We start from the raw sequence: 27,205 nt of genomic DNA, 5'->3' as shown, positions 1-27,205 counted from the left end.
CACAGGCTCCCTCAGCAGACAGTCACGCTGCAACCGTCCAAGATCACCTCCAAGTCAGGGACGAGGAACCTTGGTGGATCCCCGTCTCCTTGGCCACACATTTGTGGACGGCCCCTTGGTCTCTCCTACACACGAATGATCGGACCCAATACACTTAGAGGAGCCCTGATTCTATACTCAGAGCTAACTTTTTCTCAAAATTCAGGGCGTATCTTCTGCTGAGAAGCGGCTTAGCATGGGGGTTTAGAACATAGGCTCTGGGGTCAGACCACCTGGGCCCACGTCCAGACTGTACAGTCCTAGGATCTGTGTGGTTTGTGCCTTAGTTTCTTCATCCGTAAGTGGGAATATTATATCTACTGTGTTAATTTCCTATTGCCCCTGTAACAAATTACTACAAACTTGGTGGCTAGAAATTTATTCTTCTGGAGGCCGGAAGTCCAAAATCAGTCTCACTGGGCCAAAATCAAGGTGTCAGCAGGGCCATCCTCCCTCTAAAGGCTCTAGGGGAGAACCCTTCCTTATTTCTTGCAGCTTCGGGTGGCTGCATCACTCCAGTCTCTGCCTCTATGGTCACATGGCCTTCTCTTCTGTGTGTCTCAAATCTCTGTTTCCCTCTGATAAGGACACCTGTGGTTGCCATTTAGCCCCTTCCTCTCCCAATAATCCAAAAAAATCTCCCCATCTCAAGATCCTTAACTTAATTAGACCTGCAGAGTTGTTACCATGTAGGGTAACATCACAGGTTCCTGAGATTAGGACGTGGACATCTTTTCCACTGTGAAGACTCGGATGGTAATCCGCCCCAAACGCTTCGTTCAGAGATTTGCCATCTTGTTGGCTAAATCCAGTTTTAGACATTCTTAGAACCAAAGCTGGCAGTATAAGGCAGAGATGGTCAACTTCAGGCATCTGTGTAAGACTGATGAACTAACAGTTCTCATGTCTCTTCAGGGACATGAATTCCAAACATTGGTGGGTAGAGAATGGCAAAAACACCAACAAGCATCTTTCTGGCTTAAGTACTAACGTGGCTGGAGCACTAGCAAGGTGTCCCTGGGACAGTCCCACATATACCGAGCCACCCGGTTCAAAGAAATCTGGGTCATGTTCAGTCAGTCTCCCTGATATATAAGACTTTCATTTCTTACTTAATGTACATGTTTATTGTTTGAACTTCTTACAATGAGCATGTATTACTTTTACAACAACCTCAAAAATAAGAACATTTTTAAATTTTTTGATTGTTTCCGTTATCCAGAATCCAAACCCCATACTACGGTGATTCAGGTTCTTTATAATTTGTCTCTGCAAATCATTTTCTTTCAGTTTCCCCTAGAGAAGCTATTTTCCAACCACGACCATCTACCTTCTGGTCCCTAAACATTCACTCAGCAACTATCTATTGAGTGTTGTGTATGTGCTAAGTAATGTTCTAGGAGCTGGGGTCACGACAGTGAGCAGATATCCTTGCTCTTGTGGAACTTACATTTTCAGTGATATCTCTGTTCCAGATGTTAATTCATATTCTTCTCTTTTCCTGACGTGTCTGTCCTCTCATTCTCTGACAATATCCCCCCATTCCTTCTGTCTTAGTTCAGATACTGCATCCTCTGTGAGGACCCCAGGGTTACCCTCCATCAGAGATAATTACTTCCTCCAAGCGTCCATGTGCCTTGCCTGTACCTTCATGACAGTGCGTCTCCTGCCTAGTCTGCATACTAGACGCATCCAAGGTGTCAAAGCAAAAAAAGAAAAAAACTGGACTTGGACTCAGGAGACAGGCTATGAACTCTGTCTCTGTGAGAACTGGGCAGATAAGAGCTCCTTCCTCCCAGGCTTGTCATGAGGAATAAAGGAGGTGCATGTACAAAATATTTAAAACAGAAAAGGCCCAGAGTTAATGGTCAGTCATTACTTTCTGAATGAACAACTGTGCTATAATGATGTTTTTGGATTTGTATTAAGAATTATCTGGCAGCTAACCTGGGAGCTTGTGCCCAGTACTCCTTGAACATTTCTTGAATCTATTTTGAATGTAATCTGACGTTGTTTGGGGATTTTTTTTTTTTTTTCAGGTATTCTGTTTACAAGGACCCAGCAGGCTGGCTGAATATCAACCCCATCAACGGGACTGTTGACACCACTGCTGTGCTGGACCGCGAGTCCCCATTCGTCCACAACAGCGTATACACTGCCCTCTTCCTGGCAATCGACAGTGGTGAGTCATTTTTTAAATGCCAATATGTGAATATTTTTCGGTTATAAATATATTTTTACATTTTAACATTTCTTCTGATATACGTAAAGGTGTGCTTGGGAAGAATTAAATGTGAGGGGGGCAGGGAAAGCAAATGTGTAAACACACGAGTCAGTAAAATCCCCAAGTGCTGGAATTCCTGGGTCTTTGTCTAGTTAGGGGTCAGAGCAGCGAGCTCACTGGGCTCCGTCTCAAGTAGGCGCCAAGGCTAGGAAGCCACAATGATGTCCTTCATCTTGGTGTCATGTTCTCATCTACAAGGAGGGTTTTTTTACCTAATGCAAGTTAAAAGGAAGTCCCAGAGGACATCACCGACCCTGACAATTGAATTGTTCCCTTAGCTTTTTTCCTCTTATGATATGCACCGTGGAAAGACATCAGGTCCCCTCAGCTGGTAGCTTCATAAGCGCAGAACAACTGCTGTTCGTTCAAAAGCTAATAATGCAATATCCACAATTCAGACTCTGTTCCAGACACTGGGGCTACAGTCGTGAACAAACAAAAATCACTGTCCTCGTGCAGCTGACACAGTCATGGAGAACGGAAGGAAATTGAGTAAAATACATACTATTCAGAAAAAAAAGAAAGTATACTATTTATGTATGAAACAGGAAAAAGAGATAGCAAATGAAAGGATGCTACAGTTTGAACCAGACAGCCCCGAGAGGCTCACTGAGGAAGTGACATTGAGTAAAAACATGAAGAAAGTGGGGATGGGGCCCCTGAAGCAATCTTAAGGGAAGAGCAAGGAGGCTGGGGGCTGGAGCAGAGAGGGCAGCGGTACATGAAGGGGATGGGGATGCAGATCATGTAGGGTCACGTGGGCCTCTGTACAACCCTTGGCTTCTACTTTATGTTGAAATGGGATGCCGTAGCCAAGTTCAGAGTAGAGTTCAGAGTGCCATGATCATTCTGCTGCTCTGCTGAGATCAGACATAGGAGACAAGGACAGAAGTAGGGACACCTCTTAGGAGACTGAGGACAACCTAGGAGAGATGGCGGCTTGGACCGGTAATAGAGTAGGGGATGAGAAGGGATCAGATTCTGGAGATACTCCATATATTTCAGACGCAGAGCTAACAGGATTTGCCATTGGCTGAGATGGGGGGAATCAGAGTTGGTTTCTGGGTGTGTTAAGCTAAGGTGTCTACTGTGTCAATCACACAAGAAGTTTTGCTCTCCCTGTAATTCCTAAAAGTCAGCCGTTCATAGCTGAAGATTCGGTTTTGAGTCCTATATGTATATCAAAATGAATATTTTTATAGGGTTCTTTATATGTGCCTTCATTACCCAATAACGGGTGAACTAAGAATTCTCAGAGGCTGGGTACTTACACAAAACCAAGTAGGAGAGCACGTGTCTAAGAAGTGAGTGATCGGTGTGGCACCCAGTAGGCAGAGCGGGTTTCACAGTGAAGTCAACCTTTGAATCTGGCCTTGAAAGACAGGATTTGGATAAATGGCAGGGTCAGGAGGTCGGGGTGCCTGAGGGCATAGAGCAGAGGAGTCAAAATTAAAAGGGAGTGTGGCATGGGAGGTAAGAAAAGAAAAGAGAAGGGTTACATCCACTGTGAGTAAGTATGTAGAAACCTATTTGGATGTATACGGGAAAGTCATATCTTCAGGACATCTCAAAATCCGGGCAAGTCATCTGATAGAGCAGGCACCCAAAGGATCCTGTAAGTTCTTGAGGAGGAAACTGACACGATGAAATAGCACATGGACATTCATCAACAGAGAGCTGGACCAGACACTGTGCTTGGTCCTGGAGACTCAAAGGTGAATAATACATTGTCCTTGTGCTCAGTGAGCTAATGAGTTACTTGGCAAGTTAGGCTAGCAAACAGAAGGTGGCAGTACACTGTCACAACTGTCCTACTGGAACTAAGCCCAGAGGAGCCCCTCATCCAGCCTCAGAGGTGGTCACGGGGAGCTTCTTGGTTGAGGGGATCTCTAAACCGAGTGATGAAAGATAGGTTGAGAAAAGGGAAGGCATTCTACTAGAAGCCTGAAAGAAGGTGGCTATGTGAGACACTTAAACATCGGTCGGCAGTACTGGAGGCTCCATATTTACAGAGATAAGGTTACTAGGTCTTGTGTGGAATGCTCAGCTCCTATCACAGCGCCTGACTTAGAGCAGGCACTCATTTATATGTGGAATAGATCATAAAGTAGATCATGAAACGCTCCATATGCTATGCCAAGGAGTTTGATTTGGTTATCAAACGCCTCGAGAATAAACGCTGTACTTTAGAAAGATAACCCCCGTGGCAGTGTAGAAAATCAATCAGATCATGATGAGACATGAGGCAAGGAGGCATTAGAAAGCTGTGCAGAAATCAAGGTAAGAGAAGCAGTGGAAGTCGTTTGGGTGGAGTGAGTCTGGAGCTGGGAAACATTGTTAGACATAGCAGGTATCTTAGTCGAAGGGGTCAAGGTATGCCTGTTGGCAACAGAAACAAACTAGAAAGGATGAATCTAGAAAACATCTGGATGGAAAAAACAAGGCTTTGAAAACAACACATACTCAATATGAAAGAGAGAATGGTAATACGAAGATTTCTAGTGAGAAATCTAGTCCATTAATAGAAATGGAACTGGTTTCAAAGGATTGTTCCCATGTTGTCCGTATGGGGTGGATGTTGAGATGATCCCATGAGACACTGCAACATGGGACTGAAATAGAGGCCAGGAGGTTTTACTTAGGGAGTCACAATGCAAGAGATTGTCGCCATCAAAACAGATAAGTTTTGTAGAAGGAATAGGTCTAGACAGGAGTGCTAAGGGCCTCAACAGTGGAGGACAAAAAGCCAAGAATTTTAAAATGCTTTTCAAACAAAAAGTTATCAATTATAAATCAGCTAAAGTAATGATTTCAGAGTTCTGTACTACGTAAAAGTATCTGTACTTGTAGAGAAAATTCTCAGCTAAGAACACCATGAAGGAAGTTTGAAACCCAGCAAATAGTTTAGTTATCATTGCCTTATAAAATATTTTATGCAGTTATTCATCCAAAAAACTAGAAATGAAATACACTTTAATTTTTGCCGGAAACAGGAGTCTTCTCTCCAGATGTGACTGGGCAAGCTCCTTACAGATTCTGAGGCTCAGTTTCTATAATACTTCTACAAAATGAGGAAGATAATTTCTACTTACGAGGTTGTCGTGAGAAAATGAAGTGCTGTGCCCTCTACACTCTCCATCAAAAGCCATATTAAATGTTCAGTAAATGTCAGTCCCACCCCAACGGGGTTATAGACAGGAAGGAATACGGCCGAGCATGGTCCTCAAGAAATAATGCAGTTTGAAATCTATTTCTTATCTAAGTCTGTTAATACTAATATCAGACAAGGAAATTCCAATCTGGTGTCACAGATGTTTCCAAAGGATAGAAATGTCCCTGAAGATGGAATGATAAATAAAAAACAAGTTGGCATTACTATATAGAACCATCATTAGAGATGATAATCTTGAATAAGGCTCAAAAGACTTAGCGCAAAAAGAGAATAAATTTTCAAAGACCTCAGAAATCAGAGTAACTTTTGTTTAAAGGCTCGTTTTTGTCACTCACTGAAAACTTATCTCTAGATATTATGGTTAACCAGGAAAAACCAACAGTAAGTGCTGTTAGATCAAAGTTAGTAGTACTAACTGATGTCTCAGTGTTATCCAAAGTAAGCATTTGATTTTATTAATTTTATAGAAATTCAGTGTATTTGATGGAATGAAAGAATAAGGAATTTTTGTCATACAACACGAGGGAAGCTAAAGCAAAATAAATTTTCTCCAAACAAGGAGTCACTCAGGAATTTAATGCCAAAACATGTCAATAAAATATATGGTCATGGGAACTTTATGGTAGGATGTAGTAGACCCGTGTCCCCACTGCAAAAACTAGAAAAATCTGGATAGATTACAAAGATCTTAATTGTAAAGGCATCAGAGAGCTGCAGAAGCAATGAAGCCTAACTCAACTAAAAACTAAAATAGGAAAGAAGAAAGAAACATTCTAAAAAAAAGTGTAGGGCCACCAACCACTTTTTTCTCTCTGAGACTATTTTAGATTCTGGGTGAGGATCAGGCCTGACCCAGGCAGGGCCCAGGATGGAAAGAAATAAAAGAGAAACACTTGTAACGGTCATGTGGCTGGTGTGACAAAGTGAAAACTTGAGGGCTCTTAAGCACATGGTTATAGATAAATGCCTTTTAAAGGGCAGAGTAAAAATCTCCTGGGGTCTCACTGAAACAAACACCTAACAAAGCAAGCAAACTTACCTTAAACACACAGCCATTCTCTCTTTAAGACATTTGCCAGATTTTGAAGGTATGAGGGATTGGAGGATGGGATGGCTGATGCTATAGACTGAATGTTTGTATCCCCCCCCCAAATTCACATGTTGAAATCTAATCCCCAGTGTGCTGGTATTTGGAGGTAGGGCCTTTGGGAGGTCCATGGGGATGGAAGCCTTCATGAACGGGATTAATTCCCTTATAGAAGAGATCCCAGAGACTTCCTTCACCACGTGAGGACACAGCACAAAGACTATATTGAAAACTACAAAACACTACTAAGAGTTTTTAATCCTGTGTAAATAGAGACCTATACCATATCCGTGGATTAGGAGACTCAATGCTATTAAAATCTCAGTTCTCTCCAAATGGACCTAAAGGATTCAATGCAATACCAAGCAATATCCCAGGTTTTTGTTTTGAGGAAAAGGGGAAGAAACAGATTATAAAATTCATATGGAAATACAAGGGGCTAAAAATAGCCAAGGAAATCTTGAAGAATAAGTTGGAAGACTGACACTACCGTATATCCAGACCTATTAGAAAACTGTAATAATTCAGGGACTTCCCTGGTGCTGCAGTGGTTAAGAATCCGCCGGCCAACGCAGGGGACATGGGTTCGAGCCCTGGTCCGGGAAGATCCCACATGCCGCGGAGCAGCTAAGCCTGTGCGCCACAACTACTGAAGCCCCTACGCCTAGAGCCCATGCTCCGCAACAAGAGAAGCCACTGCAACGAGGAGCCCACGCACCGCAATGAAGAGCAGTCCCCGGTTGCTGCAACTAGAGAAAGTCCACATGCAACAACAAAGACCCAACACAGCCAAAAATAATAAATAAATAAATAAATAATGTTTTAAAAAAAAGAAAACTATAATAATTCAAACTGTGTGGTGTTTGCTCAAACAGAGAAAAAACTGACCAGCGAAATAGAATAGAGAGTTCAGAAACAGACCGACACATATACAGTCCCTGATTATGACAAGAACAGCATGGTAGTGCAGATGAGAAAGCGTGGTCTTTTCAATAAATAGTGCTGGGTTAATGGGGCACACATATGAAAAGAATTATCCTGACCCCTCTCTTATGCCATATATAATAACCAATTCTAAATAAGTTACAGGTCAAAATATGGAAGGTAAAATAATACATCTTTTAGAGAAAAACATATTAGAACATACTGATGTCCTTGGCATAGGCAAAGTTTTTTTAAACAGGACACAAAAGTACTAACGACAAAAGGGAAAAAATGATAGATTATATTAAAATTAAGAACTTCAGTTCATCAGATTATACCATCAAGAATATAAAAAGCGGGGATTCCCTGGTGACGCAGTGGTTGAGAATCTGCCTGCCAATGCAGGGGACACGGGTTCGAGCCCTGGTCTGGGAAGATCCCACATGCCACGGAGCAACTCGGCCCGTGAGCCACAATTACTGAGCCTGCGCGTCTGGAGCCTGTGCTCTGCAACGAGAGGCCGCGATAATGAGAGGCCCATGCACCGCGATGAAGAGTGGCCCCCACTTGCCGCAACTAGAGAAAGCCCTCGCACAGAAACGAAGACCCAACACAGCCATAAATAAATAAAAATTAAAATTAAAAAAAAAATATATATATATATAAAAAGGTAACCCACAAAGTAGGAGGTATTTCTATTACAAAGGAATCCTACAATCTATACGCAAAAGACATCACTCAAAGAGGAATGGGTAAGGGACTTGAACAGGTATTCACCACTGCGGATATACAAATGCCAATAAACATATGAAGAGATGCTCAACTTCATTCATCAAGGAAATAAAAATTAAACTATCCAAATATAAACTAAAATACAAATTGATCAAGGAAATGCAATGAAATTCAACACTCAGCATACCTTCAAAATGACTGAACTGAAAAGATGGAAAATGCCAAGTGTTGGCAAGGATATGAAATCATTAGAACTCTCATATCCAGCTGCAAGAAGTGTAAACTGGTACAACTACTCTGGAAACTGCGAGTATCAACTAAGGATGAACATATGCATCCCCTATGATCCAGGAATTACATGCCTAGCTGTACATCCAACGGAAATGTGTGTATCTGTTCACCAGAACCCCTATGCCAGAATGTGAATAACAGCACTATTCATGATAGCTCAAAATTGGAAACTATCCAAATGCCCAACAAAAGTAGAATAAATAAATGGTGGAACATTCACACAATTGGGTCTATACAGCGCTGAGAACGAATGATGTGCAGCTATTCACAGCAACATGGATGAATCTCGCAAACATAACATTGAGCAAAAAGAAGGCTGAAGCAGAAGATCACATATGGAATGATTCCATTTATATGAAGGTCAGACAGGCGAGACTAATCCATGCTTCCAGATTACGCTGTGGAAGGGCTCTTTTTTTTTATTGAAGTATAGTTGATATACAATGTCGTAAATAACTATATATATAGCTATAAAAGAATATATATATTCTCTTTCAGATTCTTTTCCCTTATAGGTCATTTCAAAATATTAAGTTTAGTTCCCTGTGTTATATAGTAAGTCCTTGTTGTTTATGTGTTTCATATATGATAGTGTCTATCCGTTAATCCCAAACTCCTCATTTATCCCTCCCCTTGCTTTCCCCTTTCGTAACCATAAGTTTGTTTTCGATATCTGTAAGCCTCTTTCTGTTTTGTAAATAAGTTCATTTGTATCATTTTTTTAAATGAGATTCCACATATGAATGGTATCATATGCTGTTTGTCTTTCTCTGTCTGACTTCACTTAGTATGATAATCTCTAGGTCCACCCATGTTGCTGCAAATGGCATTATTTCATTCCTTTTTATGGCTGAGTAATACTCCATTGTAAATATGTACCACATCTTCTTTATCCATTCATCTGTTGATGGACATTTAGGTTGCTTCCATGTCCTTGCCACTGTAAATAGTGCTGCAATGAACATCGGGGTGCCATGTGTCTTTTCGAGTTACGGTTTTCTCCGGATATATGCCCAGGAGTGGGATTGTAGGATCATACAGTAGCTCTATTTTTAGCGTTTTAAGGAACTGTGGAGGAGTTTCTTGATCTTGTATATACTGGGCTAACTACGTGGGTGTGTTCAGATTGTGAAATTTCTTCAAGCTGTGTATTTGTGGAAACATGAAAGTTTCTATATTTCAATACAACTTAAGAAAAAATATATATATGGCTACACAGAGAGCGTGTCCCTGGTCCACCGTGCCTTCCCCAGGAGGCTGTGACCATTCATGTGCTGTTTAAGTATCCGTTACCCTAAAGCTAGACTCTCAGCATCTTGTAATTCTAAGGAAGGACAATCCCCAGCTGCTGGGGGGGAGCGGGGAGCGGGTGGCAAAACTGCCAGGAGGGGTGAATGACAGGATGTCTGCAGAGAGAACAAGGTGAAGCATGCGCTCTGCAGTCCCTATAACACTTTGCAAAAAGCGAAGTGACCCCATCATAACTCCTACACACAGCTCTACTTACTCAGTTCAGAACAATGGTAAGGCAGCACAGAAAGAGAATATACTTTTTAGGTACCTCTTAGAGACTAGAAACTGTGATATCAGAATGGAAGAACGTAAAAAGATAGATACAGGGCTGGAAATCTGTTCTGAGTTAATCGAAATTAAAAACTCTTTGGACCTGTTTGCTTGTGGGGCCCCAAAGCAAGTCTATATAGATTGCAGAATCGCGCTTCACAATAATATTGATAATGCCCCGGTTATGGATGATTCGGGGAGGAAAAGACACTAATCACTCCCTACATATAGAGGCTAGGTTGTAACCCACAGGACACTGAAGGATGTACAAGGCACTTTTCGTAAACTGTTATCGGTTTTAATGAGCTATAAATTACCTAACAACATTGTTTTATTATAAGCGAAATGCTTTTGTTTTGCTAAAGCAGAAATGGCTGTGGTTGAATGATTGGCACAATAAAGCCTTTCACCCTACAGATCAGTACGGTGTGACCTTTCATGTTGGCGAGCAGTTTACCTTTAGAAACGAATATCATCACTTACCTTATGTGGCCCAGATTAGGGCCTTCAGAGTACAGGAACTCCTTCATTAGAGACTTAAACGAACACAGAGTTTCTGGCATGTGTTAAGAAAGGGGAAAAAAAAAATAATGACTGTTAAGGAAAATACCAAGATGGAGAGACAACATTCAGGAATGCAGTCAGGTGGCATCCCTTTGGGGATGTGCTGACAAGGGGCAAAGCAGCAGCAATTAGCACCGGGCAAATCCCAGTGTGATTATCATTGCTGCTCAGGTAATCACCAGAAAGGTCAAGTGTTAGTCTCACTGTCTTATGTGGGCCGAAAACTGCCACAAGCAGTTTCTTGTAAGAGTTCTGGAATCCCACTGGAGATTGTCATGGGCAGAAAGGCATAGCCGGCTGATGCTTCTTGGCTTACTGCCGTCTGCTCAGGATTCTATCAGGCTGGTCTTCCTACCTCCTTCTCACCTGTAACCTCATCTTTCACTCCTCCTGTTCTGAAGTCGTATAGGGTTCAGCGTTCCATGATTGTTATTGAATGGCTCTTATGCCCTCAGAGAAGTTCTAAATTGTGATTCCAAATGCCAGACGAATATTTTGCTTCAAGAAGTTCAAATGCCCCTGCTCCCAGCACCCAGGCTATGCAGAGAGTTTAAAGAAAAAAGAAAAAAATTATCCCTCTTAGTTCTTACTAAGGCTTGGTGCATACGAAATAGTTTGAACCAGGAAACGCGTACTATCTCTAGCGTCCATGTGAAGCCTTTATGTGATTATCAAGTGTCACATCCCCATCTATTTTCACTTAAAAGAATAAGGGAATGATAGCACAAAAACAAGCCCAATTATCGCTAAATTCAGCAGCATGTTTTCTTGACTTAGCAACTTGTATAAAGTATGTTTGAGTCTGTCGGTGAAAAATGTGCTGTGGGTTACCAAGAAGACCCAGATAGAGAACCAAACATAATAGCTGTAAAATTAAAATGGAATTGACTAAGATAATGATTTTTCATAAGCTAAGATATATCATGTCCTAACCTGTCTTTTCCCTCAGTCTCCTATATAATAGACGTTCTGATAACAGAAACTGATTCTAAATTGAAATATTGTGCAAAATACTTTTAAATTGATTAAAAGAGAAAAAAAGTTATTTGGCCCCATAGTGAAATGACCGCAAAACTACAGGATAACAATGGCCCCCAAACTGGGGATGACAGGGATCTGAACTTCAAAAAGATGCCTCTTTGTGTAGATCAACCAAGACTGCTTAGGGGATGTGGTAAAATTATTTAGATTAATTCTACTTAAAAGATGCTAGTTTGGATAAAATCAAGCCATTAGTTATGATGGCAACCCAATTAAGCCGGTTTAACACCCCTTATCTCAGCTGTTATAGTAATTGAGGAAGAAAAATAAATTGAAGGCCCAGCCATCATTCCTCGTTATTTCAAGTACCAGTAAAATATCAATCACGTTGAAAATACTAGCTACAATTTTGTCACTGTGACAAAATGGCCCGATAAAGAACTCTTGAGATCTGGTAATAGAAAGGCTGTGATCAGAGCCATCTGTAGGCAGCAAGTACACTCCACAGAGAGAGTGGGGCCTGGTGCTCTGCTACCCCTCGGAATGGGCCAGCTCCCCAACTTCACTGTGCCACCATCAGTATGAGACTTAGGCCCTCTCAGCCTGTTGCCCTACCTGCAGAGTAAGGATAATGCCACCTGCCCTGCTGAGTTGTTACAAGGATGGGAAATCATGAATGCAAAATTCCTGGTGCCTTGTAAGGACTTTAATATTGTAAAACTTAAATATTTAAGTCAACCCACTTGAGCTGAGTTATGGACTGATTTTTCTAAACTTATCATTGCAGAGTCATCAGTGTCTGAAGCAACTATGACATGCCATCTGACGACCACCCTTGTGGTGGTCTGAGCATTTTTCTAGAGAAGGGACGGGCTGCAGAGCCCTCCACTCGGAGTAGGGCTCTAAATCAGAGAATTAGCCAGAAAATGCTGCCTTCGCCATGGGCATCAATTCATGGAGCTTGCTTCTGTCTGAATAGGGAGACTTAAGCCACCCTTCATCTACCTGACAGCAGGACATTTCCATGTTGACCAGCCAAATCAACCATCTTAAACATAATGTTTTCAAACGTTATTGGGGAAAAAAGCTGATTTGGGCATTAAAATACTGTCTGCAATGCCCATCTATGCCAGCTCGGTTCATCCTGCCGAGGGGTCTCTTAGCTTGTACTCCTTGGTATTCCCTCTTCCCCAGCTTGGGTAATAGCGTCACCACCTGCACGGTCCCCAAGCTGGAACCCCATCCCCACTGAGGCTCCTGCCCCATCACTCCCAGTCCAGCTCTCACTGTCTATCCAGCCTCCTGAATCCAGCCTCTGCTCTTGCATCCTGGCTGCCCTCACCTCATCCCCCATCGTCAGTCCGCATTACTGCACTGGCCGCCCAGCTGGTCCTCCTGTGCCCTCTCTCCTCACTCAAGCCCTCTCCTTTCCCTGCCTCCAGCATCCACTGCTCTTATCAAAGCCAGCATCCTGCTTAAAAGTCTACGAAAACTTATTCCCACAAAATAGCCACACGATTCCCTCCATCTAGAGCAACCTTCTCCAGCTACACAAAGTATTCTCGCTTCTAAGCCACATCTTCATGGAGCCTTTGGAACTGTCCCCAGACAGTTAACTATTCCATGCCGCAAGCTCCCGTGACATTTTATCCTCATGTCTCTTCCCGCACTTAAAGCGCTATCCTGCATCTGTTTACATATCTGTTCCTGCCACACTGCTAACATTTCAAGAACAGGCACCCTGTATGGTTGATTTTTGTACATATCCAGTAATTCACAGGGCAGAGCCCCAATAAATAATTATTAGCTGAACGAATAAAATAAAACTGTCATGTTTAAACATGGCCTCCAAATCAACTATTCCCCTACTTTGGCCTTTTCTTTAAAGTCCGTAAAACGGAAACAAAAAAAGCCAAAAGGTGGAATTTTTTTTTTAAACAGTTCAGGTTTCAGATTATTTCTCCTCCAAAAGAATTTTTCAGTCTGAATTATGTGAATAATTGCCTCAGCTCTGCATTGAGTATCACCCGTGGAAACCTGGCACTGCAGTTTGGAAATCTATTTTCTACCAGGTTTTTGGTTGGTTTACTATTAAATGTTTTCAAAATATAAAATGAGATTGGTAAGATCTCTATTAACAAAGCAATAAAAAATGCTTATGAATTAAAATGCAACGAGATTCTTGGCTTACAGGGCACATGCCAAAAAAAAAAAAAAAAAAAAAGATCTGTAAAATACTGATCCTGCAAACCATAGTAAATAGAACACAGGGATGAACTAAGCAATATGAAGGGGGACCATACAGAGAAGAATCCTGGTTCACTCCCATTTCTGAGCAAAGGTAAAGATAGCTTAGAGCCCTGTTCACATGAAATAAGAAATGTGACATTTATTTGCTCACAGCTGCTTAGCAAAGGTTCAACAGATGCCCAGAAATGCGGAAGGAACTTGGGGGGAGTAGCTTGCCCCACCCAAGCATTCTGCCCTGACAGACAAGCCTCAGAATCTAGCAGGGGTGCCCAGCCTTCAGTCAGGGGCCACATCTGAACTGTGGTTCCTCATGAATTGGCCCATCCTCCTGATTTCCCTCCCAGAGTTGAGGCCTCAGGCTTTCCTGAGACACCCAGCTGAGGTCTCCCTCCTTGTACCTGGTGTGGACTCCCTACTCTGAGCCCCAGTTCCACAGACCCCATCCCACACACACCCTTGTTTCTGCCCTAGGTGGGGGAAAGGAGGACACTTTCTCAGAATAGAAGGAAACGTATGGAAATATAAACACATATGATTACATGCATGGAAAGAGCAACACATCCTTAGGTTGATTTGAAAAATCAACCTAAATTAATTCAAAACTCAACCAGGGGAGTTTAGGCTTTTTGAGCATGAGCCACCCATTCTCCTTGTGTGGCAATATATGATAAACACTGCATTTTCCTTCACCACACACACTCACAAAAATCTACCAGGTACCTATTATAATAGGATGGTGACGGAGAACAGTCCTGATGCTCAGAGCCCGTGGAGCTCAGAAATGAGCTTCCTGTCTTTCTCTCCTCTCACTTTCTCTTCCTGCATTTTATTCTTCAAGCAGGCAACCTCACTGTGCACACTATTCCCCATACAAAATTCATGATTCCCAAGGTAAGACACGTGCTACACGCCTCTAGGCCCAGTGACTAGAAAAATTTACTACCTTCCTTTACTTCTCAGAGCTAGCTTCTGAAAGTTCTTGCTGAGATTCAACCTTCTCTGCATATGAAGCCAGCCCAGCCAAATGTGGAAAGACCAGGGACCCTATTCTTCTAAGGGGACTCTCTTGAGGAGATGCACTGGGGTCTTATCTTACTAGTCTAGGGACATTGTAGCATGTGAAAATCTGGTCCCTTGCATGCACATGTTCATAGCAGCATTATTCATAACAGACAAAAAGTAGAAACAACCCAAATGTCTGTTAGCTAGTGAATGGATAAACAAAATGTGGTCCATCAGCTGAATGGAATATTATTCAGCTATAAAAAGGAGTGAAGTACTGATTCTTGCTATAACATGGATGAACCTCAAAAACATCATGCTAAGTGGAAGAAGCCAAACACAAAAGGCCATGTTGTATGATGCCATTTATAGAAATGTCCAGAAAACACAAATCTATAGAAAAAGAAAGTAGATTAGTGGTTGCCTAGTACTGGAAATAGGTATGAAGAGTTAGTACAAATGGGCCCGATGTTTCTTTTTGGGGTGATGGAAATGTTTTAAAATTAGATGGTGGTGGTAGTTGCAGAACTCTGTGAATTTACTAAATATCAATTCATTGTAAAAACAAATAGAGGAAAGAAAGAGGAATTGGAAAAAAACATTTTTAAATCCTTGTATAACTTTTGAGTTTACATTTCTGTTTCTGATTATTATGGTAATCATGGTTATTATTAAAGGAGATTGAAAAGAGAAAAGTATTATTTTAATGTTAATTACCTGGAGAGATAATCATTACTTAGGTTTTGATATATTTCTTTCTAATCTTTTTCCTAATCATATATATCTTTTAATTAGACTCACACTGTTTTTGTCTGTTATATCATGCACATCATATATATGTGTGTGTGTATATATATATATATGTATATGTGTGTATATATATATATATATATATATATATATATCTATCTTCTGAATAATGGAACATATCAGAAAATTTCAGTGTTTTTTTGGCTAAGTGGAAATCCTGTTTGGTCAGGGTTCTGAGTAAAATAACATTCCCATAATTTAAAAAAAACAAAACAAACAAACAAACAAAAAAAGCTGGCCCTGCTTCTCATTACATCCACCCACAGCATCAAAGCAGTGCCAGGAGACCCACGTGTGACATGTTTCCTTGGGTACAGGCCTTAGCTCCACCCACCTTCCACAAAAAGCAATGTATTGTTGGTCGCTTAAGTAACGAAAGCACAGAGATTGTTTTTTACTCTTTCTACCAATGCTGGATTTGATGCCAACCACAAGCAGCAAAATACCTAAACTTCGAGCTCCACAGATGAGTCTGGCGCAGATGGTGGGTTGTGCTATGATCACCAATCATTCCACTCCCTTGCTAGAGCTCCCAAAGTGTGCATGGCATGGGAACACTGTGTCTTATAGGCCACAGCCCTCAAACAGGTGACACACCACCAATGCTACAGAGCCTTGGACAAGTTACTTAATCTTTCTGAGCCCCAGTTTCCTCTTCTGAAAAAATGACGGAAAATTGGAAGGTAGAACCCCACGTGCTTAAAACAGCAACCTCTCTGGTTTGCTTGAACTTTTCTTACTCTGATTAACAGCAGGGGTTCAACTTCTCTCCATAAATCCTCACTTTCATTAGTTACATGATCCTGCTTCTCTTAGAAAACGCACAGCTCTGCCCCCAAATAAACCTAGAACACAAAAGTCCAAGCATCAAATGCTGAACCAGCCAGACCAAGGGTTTGGCCAGGACAGCTGGCATTGAGCACAGGACACCAACTCAACCGTCTTACGAGGAAGTTATCACCACCAAAGTGAAGAAGTACCAGTTAAATTGTCTTGGTTCAAAATCAAGCAGCAGGATCAATTTGTTCCTGTCCTGATCAATGTGTGAGGTATTACAGGCTGTCAGTGCCGAGTGGGAATGACGAACAAGGAAATGGGAGCAAGCAGTGGTCCAGAGCACAACTTCATGATGTCAGAGCATCTCTGTGGTCTTCAAGGCACAGTCCTCTTGATGGAACAGATTCACTCATTCAGATCCAGGAAAGAAAATGGTGACCGTTTCACCCATGTCAAGCCATTGTTTGGCACCATGAAAGCTTGAAACAAAATGAATGACCCACCAAGATGTGAAGGCTGTGGGGAGGAAGAGAGAGTTGTCGTTTAACGGGGACAGAGTTTCAGGTGGGGAAGATGAAAAAGTTCTCAAGATGGATAGTGGTGATCGTTGCACAGTGGGAATGTACTTAATGCCATTGAACTGTACACTTAGAAATGGTTAAAATGGGGACTTCCCTGGTGGCACAGTGGTTAAGAATCTGCCTGCCAATGCAGGGAACACGGGTTTGAGCCCTGGTCTGGGAAGATCCCACGTGCCGCGGAGCAACTAAGCCCGTGCGCCACAACTACTGAGCCTGCGCTCTAGAGCCTGTGAGCCACAACTACTGAGCCCACGTGCCTAGAGCCCGTGCTCCACAACAAGAGAAGCCACCGCAATGAGAAGCCCGTGCACCGCAACGACGAGTAGCCCCCGCTCGCTGCAACTAGAGAAGAGCCAGTGCAACGAAAAATAAATTAATTAATTAATTTTTTAAATGGTTAAAATGGTAAATGTTATATATATTTTACCACAATAAAAAGTAGCTCGTAGGAAAAAGATACAAAAAATAATACTAATAATAACCCTAAATCATGGTTTAGGAATTTTAGTTTGCTTTCATGGTTGAAATGAGAGCCTGTAAGAATCAAGCTACACAGTGCAAGTTTGGACATAGAAAGCGAAGATTAACCCTTGCTCTAGAGAAGGAGGCCTGAGACTCACGGAGTTAATCTGAGCCCATCCTCAAACTCTCTTGACCTCAGCCTCACAACAACTAAAACCAGGGTGTTCTAGATCAGCGGCTCTGAACGTGCTCAGAGCCCAGGCTGCACTTCCGGTACTCCCAGTGACTGCGGACCCCTCGGTATGAACGGACGTGCATTTCCCTGGAGGCAGGACCATGACCATCAGATTCCCAAAGGGGAACCCGCCTCCCATTCAGTTTAAGACCCACTGGCAGGAGTGGTTCATCTCTCGGGACCCTTCCCTCTCCTGACACTATAAAGACAGAAGCCCTTGCAGACACGAGCAATCCCTCCACAGCTTGTGAGGTGGGACTTTCTCTGAGCCTTAATGTGTCCTCTGAGAATGTGGCCCTGGGTTCCTCTGAGGAACTGCCGGGAGGAGCAAGTGCAGGTCTAGCTCCATATCCCTTGGGAGCTTGGAGTGGGCTCTTGGGAGCTTGGGGTTGCTGGTGGAAAGGGGGAGTGGAGGGCCGTGGGATTTTTGCTGAGTGCCAGGGAATACCTAGAAGCTCCAGTATTTCCTGGGCCCCCGGAACTATTGGAGCCAGAGGGCTCGTGAAGAACCATTGAATATTGAATCACATTTAAATTTTGGATGGTGATTTTTTTTCCATCCTGTGCATATAAACTGGGAGAGGCTTTCCCTGAGGATTTTGAGAATCAAGTCTTTACCTTCTCAACAAAAGAAAAACAAGCTCATTTTACTTGGCTTCAGAAAAAGACATCACCAGCCTGGCCTGGGAATAACACATGGGGAACTGAAGACAGTAGTATAATTAAGTTCATGAAAGGCCAATTCTTACGACCATATTTCAAATACTCATAATGCCTTCTCATCCATTGTACCAAATGACTTCATATTATATTCAGAGTGAAAAAATTATAATGGATTCCTCTGAGATATTCAATTAGTTCCATAAAAAGAGAAAAATATTTTTTCAGTAAAGAAATTCAACCAAATGACTAAAGCTGACAGTGAAAAACCAACTTCAAAGTAATTACGCATTTCCTTTGAGTTCTTGCGCTAACAAAAGTTGATGGTCTGCCACCATTAGAAATAGCCATCCTTCTGATGATTAATTACATTTGTGTTCCTATTTTAGCAGATACTTATTTGAATGTTTACTCTAGAACTGTCTTTGGGTGTTAATCTATTTAAATTTCTACCAGCCCCACTAAAGAGTATCTATTCTCCAGATGCAGAGACAGAGAGAACAGACTTGTGGTTGCCAGAGGAGGGGGGGGTGGGGAGGAGATGGAGTGGGAGTTTGGGATTAGCAGATGCAAACTATTATATAGAGAATGGATCAACAACAAGGCGCTACTGTACAGCACAGGGAACTGTATTCAAAATATCCTGTGAGAAACCATAATGGAAAAGAATATGAAAAAGTATGTATACATATGTATAACTGAATCACTTTGCTGTACAGCAGAAATTAATACAACATTGTAAATCAACTATACTTCAATTAAAATAAAAAAAATTTTTTAAGAGTATCTGTTCTCATGCTTCATGAACCACTGATCAGCTTCCTTCAAGCTTGTTTCTTCCCCATTAATGGAAATCACTCCCAAATAAGTCACCAGTCAATATCAAAAAAACAAACAACCCAATCCAGAAATGGGCGGAAGACCTAAATAGACATTTCTCCAAAGAAGATATACAGATTGCCAACAAACACATGAAAGAATGCTCAACATCACTCATCATTAGAGAAATGCAAATCAAAACCACAATGAGGTGTCACCTCACACCGGTCAAAATGGCCATCATCAAAAAATCTACAAACAACAAATGCTGGAGAGGGTGTGGAGAAAAGGGAACCCTCTTGCACCGTTGGTGGGAATGTAAATTGATACAGCCACTGTGGAGAACAGTATGAAGGTTCCTTAAAAAACTAAAAATAGAACTACCATATGACCCAGCAATCCCACTACTGAGCATATACCCAGAGAAAACCATAATTCAAAAAGTCACATGCACCCCAGTGTTCATTGAAGCACTATTTACAATAGCCAGGACATGGAAGCAACCTAAGTGTCCATCGACAGATGAATCGATAAAGAAGATGTGGCACATATATACAATGGAATATTACTCAGCCATAAAAAGAAACGAAATTGAGTTATTTGTAGTGAGGTGGATGGACCTAGAGTCTGTCATACAGAGTGAAGTAAGTCAGAGAGAGAAAAACAAATACCGTATGCTAACACATTATGTATGGCATCTAAAAAAAAAAAAAAAAAGGTTCTTATGAATCTAGGGGCCGGACAGGAATAAAAACGCAGACGTAGAGAATGGACTTGAGGACATGGTGGGGTGGGAAGGGGAAGCTGGGACGAAGTGAGACAGTAGCATGGACATATATACACTACCAAATGTAAAATAGATAGCTAGTGGGAAGCAGCCGCATAGCACAGGGAGATGAGCTCGGTGCTTTGTGATGACCTAGAGGGGTGGGAGGGAGATGCAAGAGGGAGGGGATATGGGGATATAGGTATACATACAGCTGATTCACTTTGTTATACAGCAGAAACTAACACACCATTGTAAAGCAATTATACTCCAATAAAGATGTCAAACAAGTAAGTCGCCAGTAATATCATCCTTGCAAAATCCCATTACTTCTCTTTACTCCTTTTGTGCGTCATAACACATTGAATTCTTGATCATTGCCTCCTCCAATTCATCTCCCCTATGTCTTTCAGAAACTATCACCTGCTTTTTAAACTTTTAATCTGCTCTTTGGGGTTTCCTAAGGTGCCCACCCCTCTGTCATTCTGCACTTTCACTTTGGGTAACCTAATTTGCTAGAAAGGTTTCGAAAGCATCTACATTGACAACTCCCTAATCGCTAAGTCAGCCCTGGCATGTCTCCCAAGCTCTGAGCACTTTCGTGTGGGTGCACTGAATTTGACGGGCTCTTAGCACAGTCAAAGCTGAGTTCGTTGTCTTTCTACTCCCCACTACCTTCTGCTTTTCTTCTGGCAGCCTCATCTGAGTGCCTCATCAACAAGATGAGACATTTATTTGCTGTTCAAACTGCCCATCATGACTCAATCTATTGCTGGTCTCCCTGCCTCCAGTGCCCAACATCTCCTGTCAATACCATTGTGTGTTTCTACAAATAACTCAGATCAGGTTGTTCCACTGCCTTTCTGAAAAACTCCGGTGGCTTCGTGAGTCCGGAACATCAGTACAAGCAACTAGTTGTGACAGTCAAGGCCCCCTTGCCCGACCAGACATCTGTCTCCAGCCGCATCCCCTGGCCACCCCTCTGTATGCCCTGCAGTGGGGACAGCCCCCTGGTGGCAGCTGATGACAGTGTTGGAAAAACTCTCGGGAGCTGCAACAGTCCATTCCCCACTCACCTCCCAATGTCCCCTGGGAGGCTGTCACAAACCGTTTCTCATCACCTTCCCGGGTCTGACAAGGGACCAGGCTTCCTGCCCAATCTCTTCAGCTGCAGCTGCATCTATAAAACTGCTGAAAAGCAGCTTGAAATTGGCTCCCCAGCAACAGGGCCTCCCTTCATTCGTGTTGTGGTTACGTGCCCCTTTCGTTTTGGCGTCCCCTGCACAAGAGCCACCTTTGCCTACTCGTCCTTCTAGTGTCTATGTAAGTAATAAACTGCCCGGATCTGCAAAGGCTCATTGTTTCTTTCTTTTTTTTTTTTCCTCCTGGGTTTATTTATTTATTTATTTATTTTATTTATTTTTGGCTGTGTTGGGTCTTCGTTTCTGTGCGAGGGCTTTCTCTAGTTGTGGCGAGCAGGGGCCACTCTTCATCGTGGTGCGCGGGCCTCTCACTGTCGTGGCCTCTCTTGTTGCGGAGCACAGGCTCCAGACTCACAGGCTCAGTAATTGTGGCTCACGGGCCTAGTTGCTCCGCGGCATGTGGGATCTTCCCAGACCAGGGCTCGAACCCGTGTCCGCTGCATTGGCAGGCAGATTCCCAACCACTGCACCACCAGGGAAGTCCTCATTGTTTCTTTATCAACAGACTCTGTCAGACCCTGCCTTGCCTTGCCCTTGACACCTGTACTCTGAGCTCAGACATTCACTCCCCTTTTAACCCCCATGTGGTTCATAAATTGACTTTAAACTTAATGTGCATTTCAAAAATAAACATAGTACCAGATAAAATAAAATTAAGCTTGGAAATCTGGTTAAGTGCAAATGGGGATGGGTGGAAAAAAGGGAGCTAGCTAGACATTAGCTTAGTCCTAGCATACAGAATTAGAGTACTGTAATTCCAGAGGTGCATCAAACCCTTTTTGGAACAAGGCGAATCTGTACGCTTACTATTTGTGGCTTGCAAATTTGGCTGTAACTTTTCTCACAGAAACTTAGAAGCTATTAATGAATGGTTTGTCCCAAGAGCAAACCTCTAATGCATAGATGAGTAAAAATGAGAGGAAGTTAAATAAAGCCACGCTGAGTCTTATTAAGATTGAACACCCTGTTCTTTAAGTGAAAGACATTGCATAGGTGATTATAAGGACGTCTTAAAATAACGTTCCCTAAAATGAAAAACATTTCAAGAAATAACTGAAACATTGAATAAAAACAAGGCTTTAAAAATAAGGCCCAAAGATTATATTATGGTTGCTTCAACTGTCCCAGTAGCCAGTTAGTGACTTCATTTCTCATAACGAACCTGCCTTTCTTTTTTCTTTTTTTGCAGAGAATTATTGCATTTTTATTTAAAAAATTTTTTTTGTTTAGAACATTAAGTTTATCTTTATTGAAGACTTTTTTATTTTTATTGCAATATAGTTGATTTACAACATTGTGTTTATTTCAGGTGTACAGCAAAGTGATTCAGTTATATATATACACACACAGATATCGATATATTCTTTTATTTATTTATTTATTTTTGGCTGCCTTGGGTCTTCGTTGCTGTGCAGGCTTTCTCTAGCTGCAGCGAGCGTGGGCTACTCTTCATTGCAGTGCGCCGGCCTCTCATTGCAGTGGCTTCTCTTGTTGCGGAGCACAGGCTCTAGGCGTGCGGGCTTCAGTAGTTGTAGCACGCGGGTTCAGTAGTTGTGGCTCGCAGGCTCTAGAACACAGGCTCAGTAGTTGTGGCGCACGGGCTTCGTTACTCCGCGGCATGTGGGATCTTCCTGGACCAGGGCTCACACCTGTGCCCCCTGCATTGGCAGGCGGATTCTTAACCACTGCGCCACCAGGAAGTCCCGATATGTTCTTTTTTAGGTTCTTTTCCATTGTAGGTTATTACAAGATATTGAGTATATTGATTACATTACAAGATATTGAGTATAGTACAAGATATTGAGAGAGATATTTATTTGTACATATATGTATATACATATATATATTCTTTTTTATATTCTTTTCCATTATAGGTTCTTACACGATATTGAGAATAGTTCCCTGTGCTATACAGTAGGTCCTTGTTGGTTGTCTATTTTATATATAGTAGTGTGTATCTATTAACCCCATACTCCTAATTTATCCCTCCCCCACCGTTTCACCTTTGGTAACCACAATAACCGGCCTTTCTAAATCTGTCCTGTGCTCCGGGCCAGCCATGCCAGCTCCCAGGGGCACCACCAGCCATCCCAGACCCTTTATCACCCACAAGAGAAAACACTGGATTAGGTCTTCCTCTCGTAGTCAACCTCCCAGTCAGTGAAGAGGAATATTGCATATGGAATATGGTCATCTCTCACGGAATCTCCATCCTGTCTACACTGCCAACATGCAAATACTTGGCTGTTTAGATAAAAGGTTTAATTCGGTAAGCGAGGATAAGTTCTGTTTCTCATCTCCATTCTTTGAGTGACTTTCAACGTGCTGGTATGACACGTATGTTTAAAGCTTAGCATTCTAAAGGTGAAGTCTGAAGAATGTCAGTCAGAAGTCTTACATATGATAAAAGGCTTTTCTTTTATATTCCACATATAAGCGATATCATATGATATTTGTCTTTCTTTGTCTGGCTTACCTCACTTAGTATGATAATCTAAGTGCAATCCCACTCCTGGGCATATATCTAGAGAAAACTATAATTCAAAAAAATACATGCCACCCCTATGTTCATAGCAGCACTATTCACAATAGCCAAGACATGGAGGAACCCTAAGTGTCCATCAACAGATGAATGGATATAAGGGGGAAAACATCAGTTTTTACTTTTTAATATTATATCCAAATAATATTAAGTTTCACTTAGAAGTGAATATACACATGCAGGATACTTTCCACTTTGCTTCAGTAACCCATAATTATTCAAAACCTAATGAATTAATGTCAGACTCCAGTTAAAATGACAATGTAGGGAAGTACTGTCTCCCACTATGAGTATAGGCCTCTAGAAATTAATAACTGGGAAAAAAAGGTTATGAAATCACATATAGGCATTCAACAAAAAAAAAAAGATCAAATCTCTTTTCTCTTTGCTGAGGGTATATGCCTCAAACAGGTTTCTTCATATCTATGCCCCTCTCCCCTACCGCCCACCCCCCACCCCCCACCCCCCACCAACACATTTGATCTTGAACCTTTAAGTCTTGCTCTTCTGTGCTGCATGCATCAGTGCCCCCTCCTGTTAGAAAGAGGAATCCATGCCACTCAATTATTTTTACTCAATAGGCTTAGAGTTAGAATTTTAAATTTAAAAACAAAATCCAAAAAAAACCCCAGATGAATGGATAAAGAAGATGTGGTATATAGATGCAATGGACTATTACTCAGCCATAAAAAACGAGTGAAATAATGCCATTCGCAGCAACATGGATGGACCTAGAGATCATACTAAGAGGCTTTTTAAACTGCTAAACTTTATCCAAAGATGGAAGCTATCCCTGTCCGTCCTGTTTGAAACCTGGTGACAACAGTAAAGGCATCTGGCATGCTGGGAAAAGGTACTGTGGACAACGACTCCTGCCTTGTACCGGTTGTGTGCTAACATCTCCCCCCTTTCTCTGTAGGCGACCCTCCCGCTACTGGCACTGGGACTTTGCTGATAACTCTGGAAGACGTGAATGACAACGCGCCCTTCATTTACCCCACGGTAGCGGAGGTCTGTGATGACGCCAAAAACCTCAGCGTAGTCATTTTGGGAGCTTCAGATAAGGATCTTCACCCAAATACAGATCCTTTCAAATTTGAAATCCATAAACCAACTGTTCCTGATAAAGTCTGGAAGATCTCCAAGATCAACAGTAAGTCCGCCGAACATTCTGTAGTTATCCTGCAGCTTTGAAGCCTAGTTTCCCTGGCGTGGTTTCTGTTCCCAGCCTGTTCCTCCTCCTCTCCGCTCTCGGGCATCCTCACATGGTTTGTTTCAAGCTATTCACACATTACAAATACTGACAATTTTCCTACCAGCACCTGTATACGATTTGTAAAAATATTGAATATCTGTTCCTTAGAAATGCAAACATGAAACTTTTCTCCTTCGCTTCCTCTCTTTTCTATGCTGTACCCTGTATACTACACAGCCCATACTTTACACTCCACACCCACCCAGTCTTCAGCCTTCAAAAGCCAGGGGTCTTGGCTCAGCTGCCTCTCCTCTGTGTTTACCTTAATTACCTTAATTTTCACCAGCACTTTGCAGAGATTTTCCATGCTATGCTTGCTTGCTCAAGAGACGCACCAGTACAAGAATCTTCAGGAAGTCTTAACCTCTAATCCTCCAACTTCCATTTTATGCTGCAGATCTCAGAATTGACTTTCTAAAGTGACCTTGACTTTGACTTTCGACTTTGATATCTTCTCCCATCTGTCCTGTTTCTCGTTTATGAAACTCGCAAGCAATGTCCCTTTCTACCAGTCCCTGCACATGGACAGGTGGAATCTTAAAATTTAAATTTAAAACTTTATCATCTGCCTTATTAAGACTGAAATATCAATGTATTGAATTAACAAGTATCCCTGTATCACAACACCTCCTCCACCTCCCTCCCCTTGGCAAATGTGAACTCGCTACTAAGATCACCTTGCCTCGCAATAAAGCCCAAAACCGGAACTCACACATTATATACACTTTGCCATCAATAGCAAATTTATCCTGCGATTGACCCAGTCAGGGCTGGGCTCCCTGTTCGTACTTCAGCGGTACAGTTTTTGAGAGGGATGGGGAATTACCCATTTCATTAAGTTTTGAAAATGTATTGTACAGTCGTACATAAAATTTTCTATTAAAAAATGTCACATGTTTTGTTATGGCCTTATCTCATATCTCATTTTATTGGTGTCTTTCTCTTGTCATTGATTCTCTTTGCCTGTTTGTCTATTTCATTGCTGTTTAAAGAATGAATTTTGTTACATTGATTATTTTTAATTAAAACAGCCCTTCTCTTATTTGAGGGGTTAGTGTTTTATTTGCTAGTTTTTGTGACCGTAGCTCATTTGAATAATCATCCCCAGTTCTTTCCAGCTGGAACTTTCTCATTTAAGAGTTTCTCCTCTCCTTGCGGGATATCAGAGAATGTTCCTCGTGTTAACCTGCCATTTCAGTGGGGTAATCATCCACATTGGTTATTTCTGCCGCTGTAGCCTTCTGGATAGGATAATACTTCATCTGTTTTTGTTTTCAGGTCATCACACTCTCTTTTCCCTCCTGGTTTTATTTAATAGTTAAAATGCCTTCTCAATTCTTTTTCTTGTCCCAGAATTTTTTTCTGAATACTTAGCATTGTTTATGCCCAGAAAGGAACAGTTAAAAAAAAAAAAAAAAAAAAAAAGAAAAGGGACTTCCCTGGTGGCGCAGTGGTTAAGAATCCTCCTGCCAGTGCAGGGGACACAGGTTCGAGCCCTGGTCTGGGAAGATCCCACATGCCGCGGAGCAGCTAAGCCCGTCTGCCACAACTACTGAGCCTGCGCTCTAGAGCCCGCAAGCCACAACTACTGAGCCCACGTGCCGCAACTACTGAGCCCACATGCCACAACTACTGAAGCCTGCATGGCTAGAGCCCGTGCTCTGCAACAAGAGAAGCCACTGCAATGAGAAGCCCGCGCACCGCAACGAAGAGTAGCCCCCGCTCGCCGCAACTAGAGAAAGCCTGCGCGCAGCAACGAAGACCCAACACAGCCAAAAATAAATAAATTTATTTATTTATTTATTTTTTTTTTTTTTTTTTTTTAAATCTGTAGTCATCTGAGTGATTGAAAAGCAAACAGCCCGAGACCAAAAACAGTGCCAGGTGGGGTGGCTGCTTTTGAGTGCTGCCCAGTGGCCTGGGTAATGGCATATATTCCCACCAAACGTGGGCTTAAGGATCCAGTCTCCAAGTTGTGCGTTGTGCTATGGATTCCCACCCAAACCTAGGGGTGCAGGCTGAGGCCTGATAGAGACTAGACTATAGAACCCATCCCCATAGCAACACATGGGGACCTACCCACCTTAAGAGTAAGTGGATTTTTCAGAACTACAATGAGGTATCACCTCACACCAGTTAGAATGGGCATCATCAGACAATCTACAAACAACAAATGCTGGAGAGGGTGTGGAGAAGAGGGAACCCTC

The 27,205-nt window shown here is 42.1% G+C and overlaps 1 protein-coding gene across 1 annotated transcript in view; it reads left to right on the top strand.

Annotated features, from left to right (window-relative positions):
* The window catches only part of CDH13 (cadherin 13), a 1,028,096-nt gene that overhangs the window by 991,318 nt on the left and 9,573 nt on the right, over positions 1 to 27,205 (top strand). The window contains exons 11-12 of the mRNA XM_068528121.1: positions 2,079 to 2,221; positions 24,663 to 24,896. Of these exons, the coding sequence (XP_068384222.1) occupies positions 2,079 to 2,221; positions 24,663 to 24,896 (377 nt within the window). The remainder of the gene's footprint in view (positions 1 to 2,078; positions 2,222 to 24,662; positions 24,897 to 27,205) is intronic.

The sequence above is a fragment of the Eschrichtius robustus genome, chromosome 19, assembly GCF_028021215.1.
Source record: "Eschrichtius robustus isolate mEscRob2 chromosome 19, mEscRob2.pri, whole genome shotgun sequence".
Taxonomy (NCBI): Eukaryota; Metazoa; Chordata; class Mammalia; order Artiodactyla; family Eschrichtiidae; genus Eschrichtius; species Eschrichtius robustus.
The sequence above is the reverse complement of the archived record's forward strand: the minus strand, read 5'-3'. Positions and strand labels throughout refer to the sequence as shown.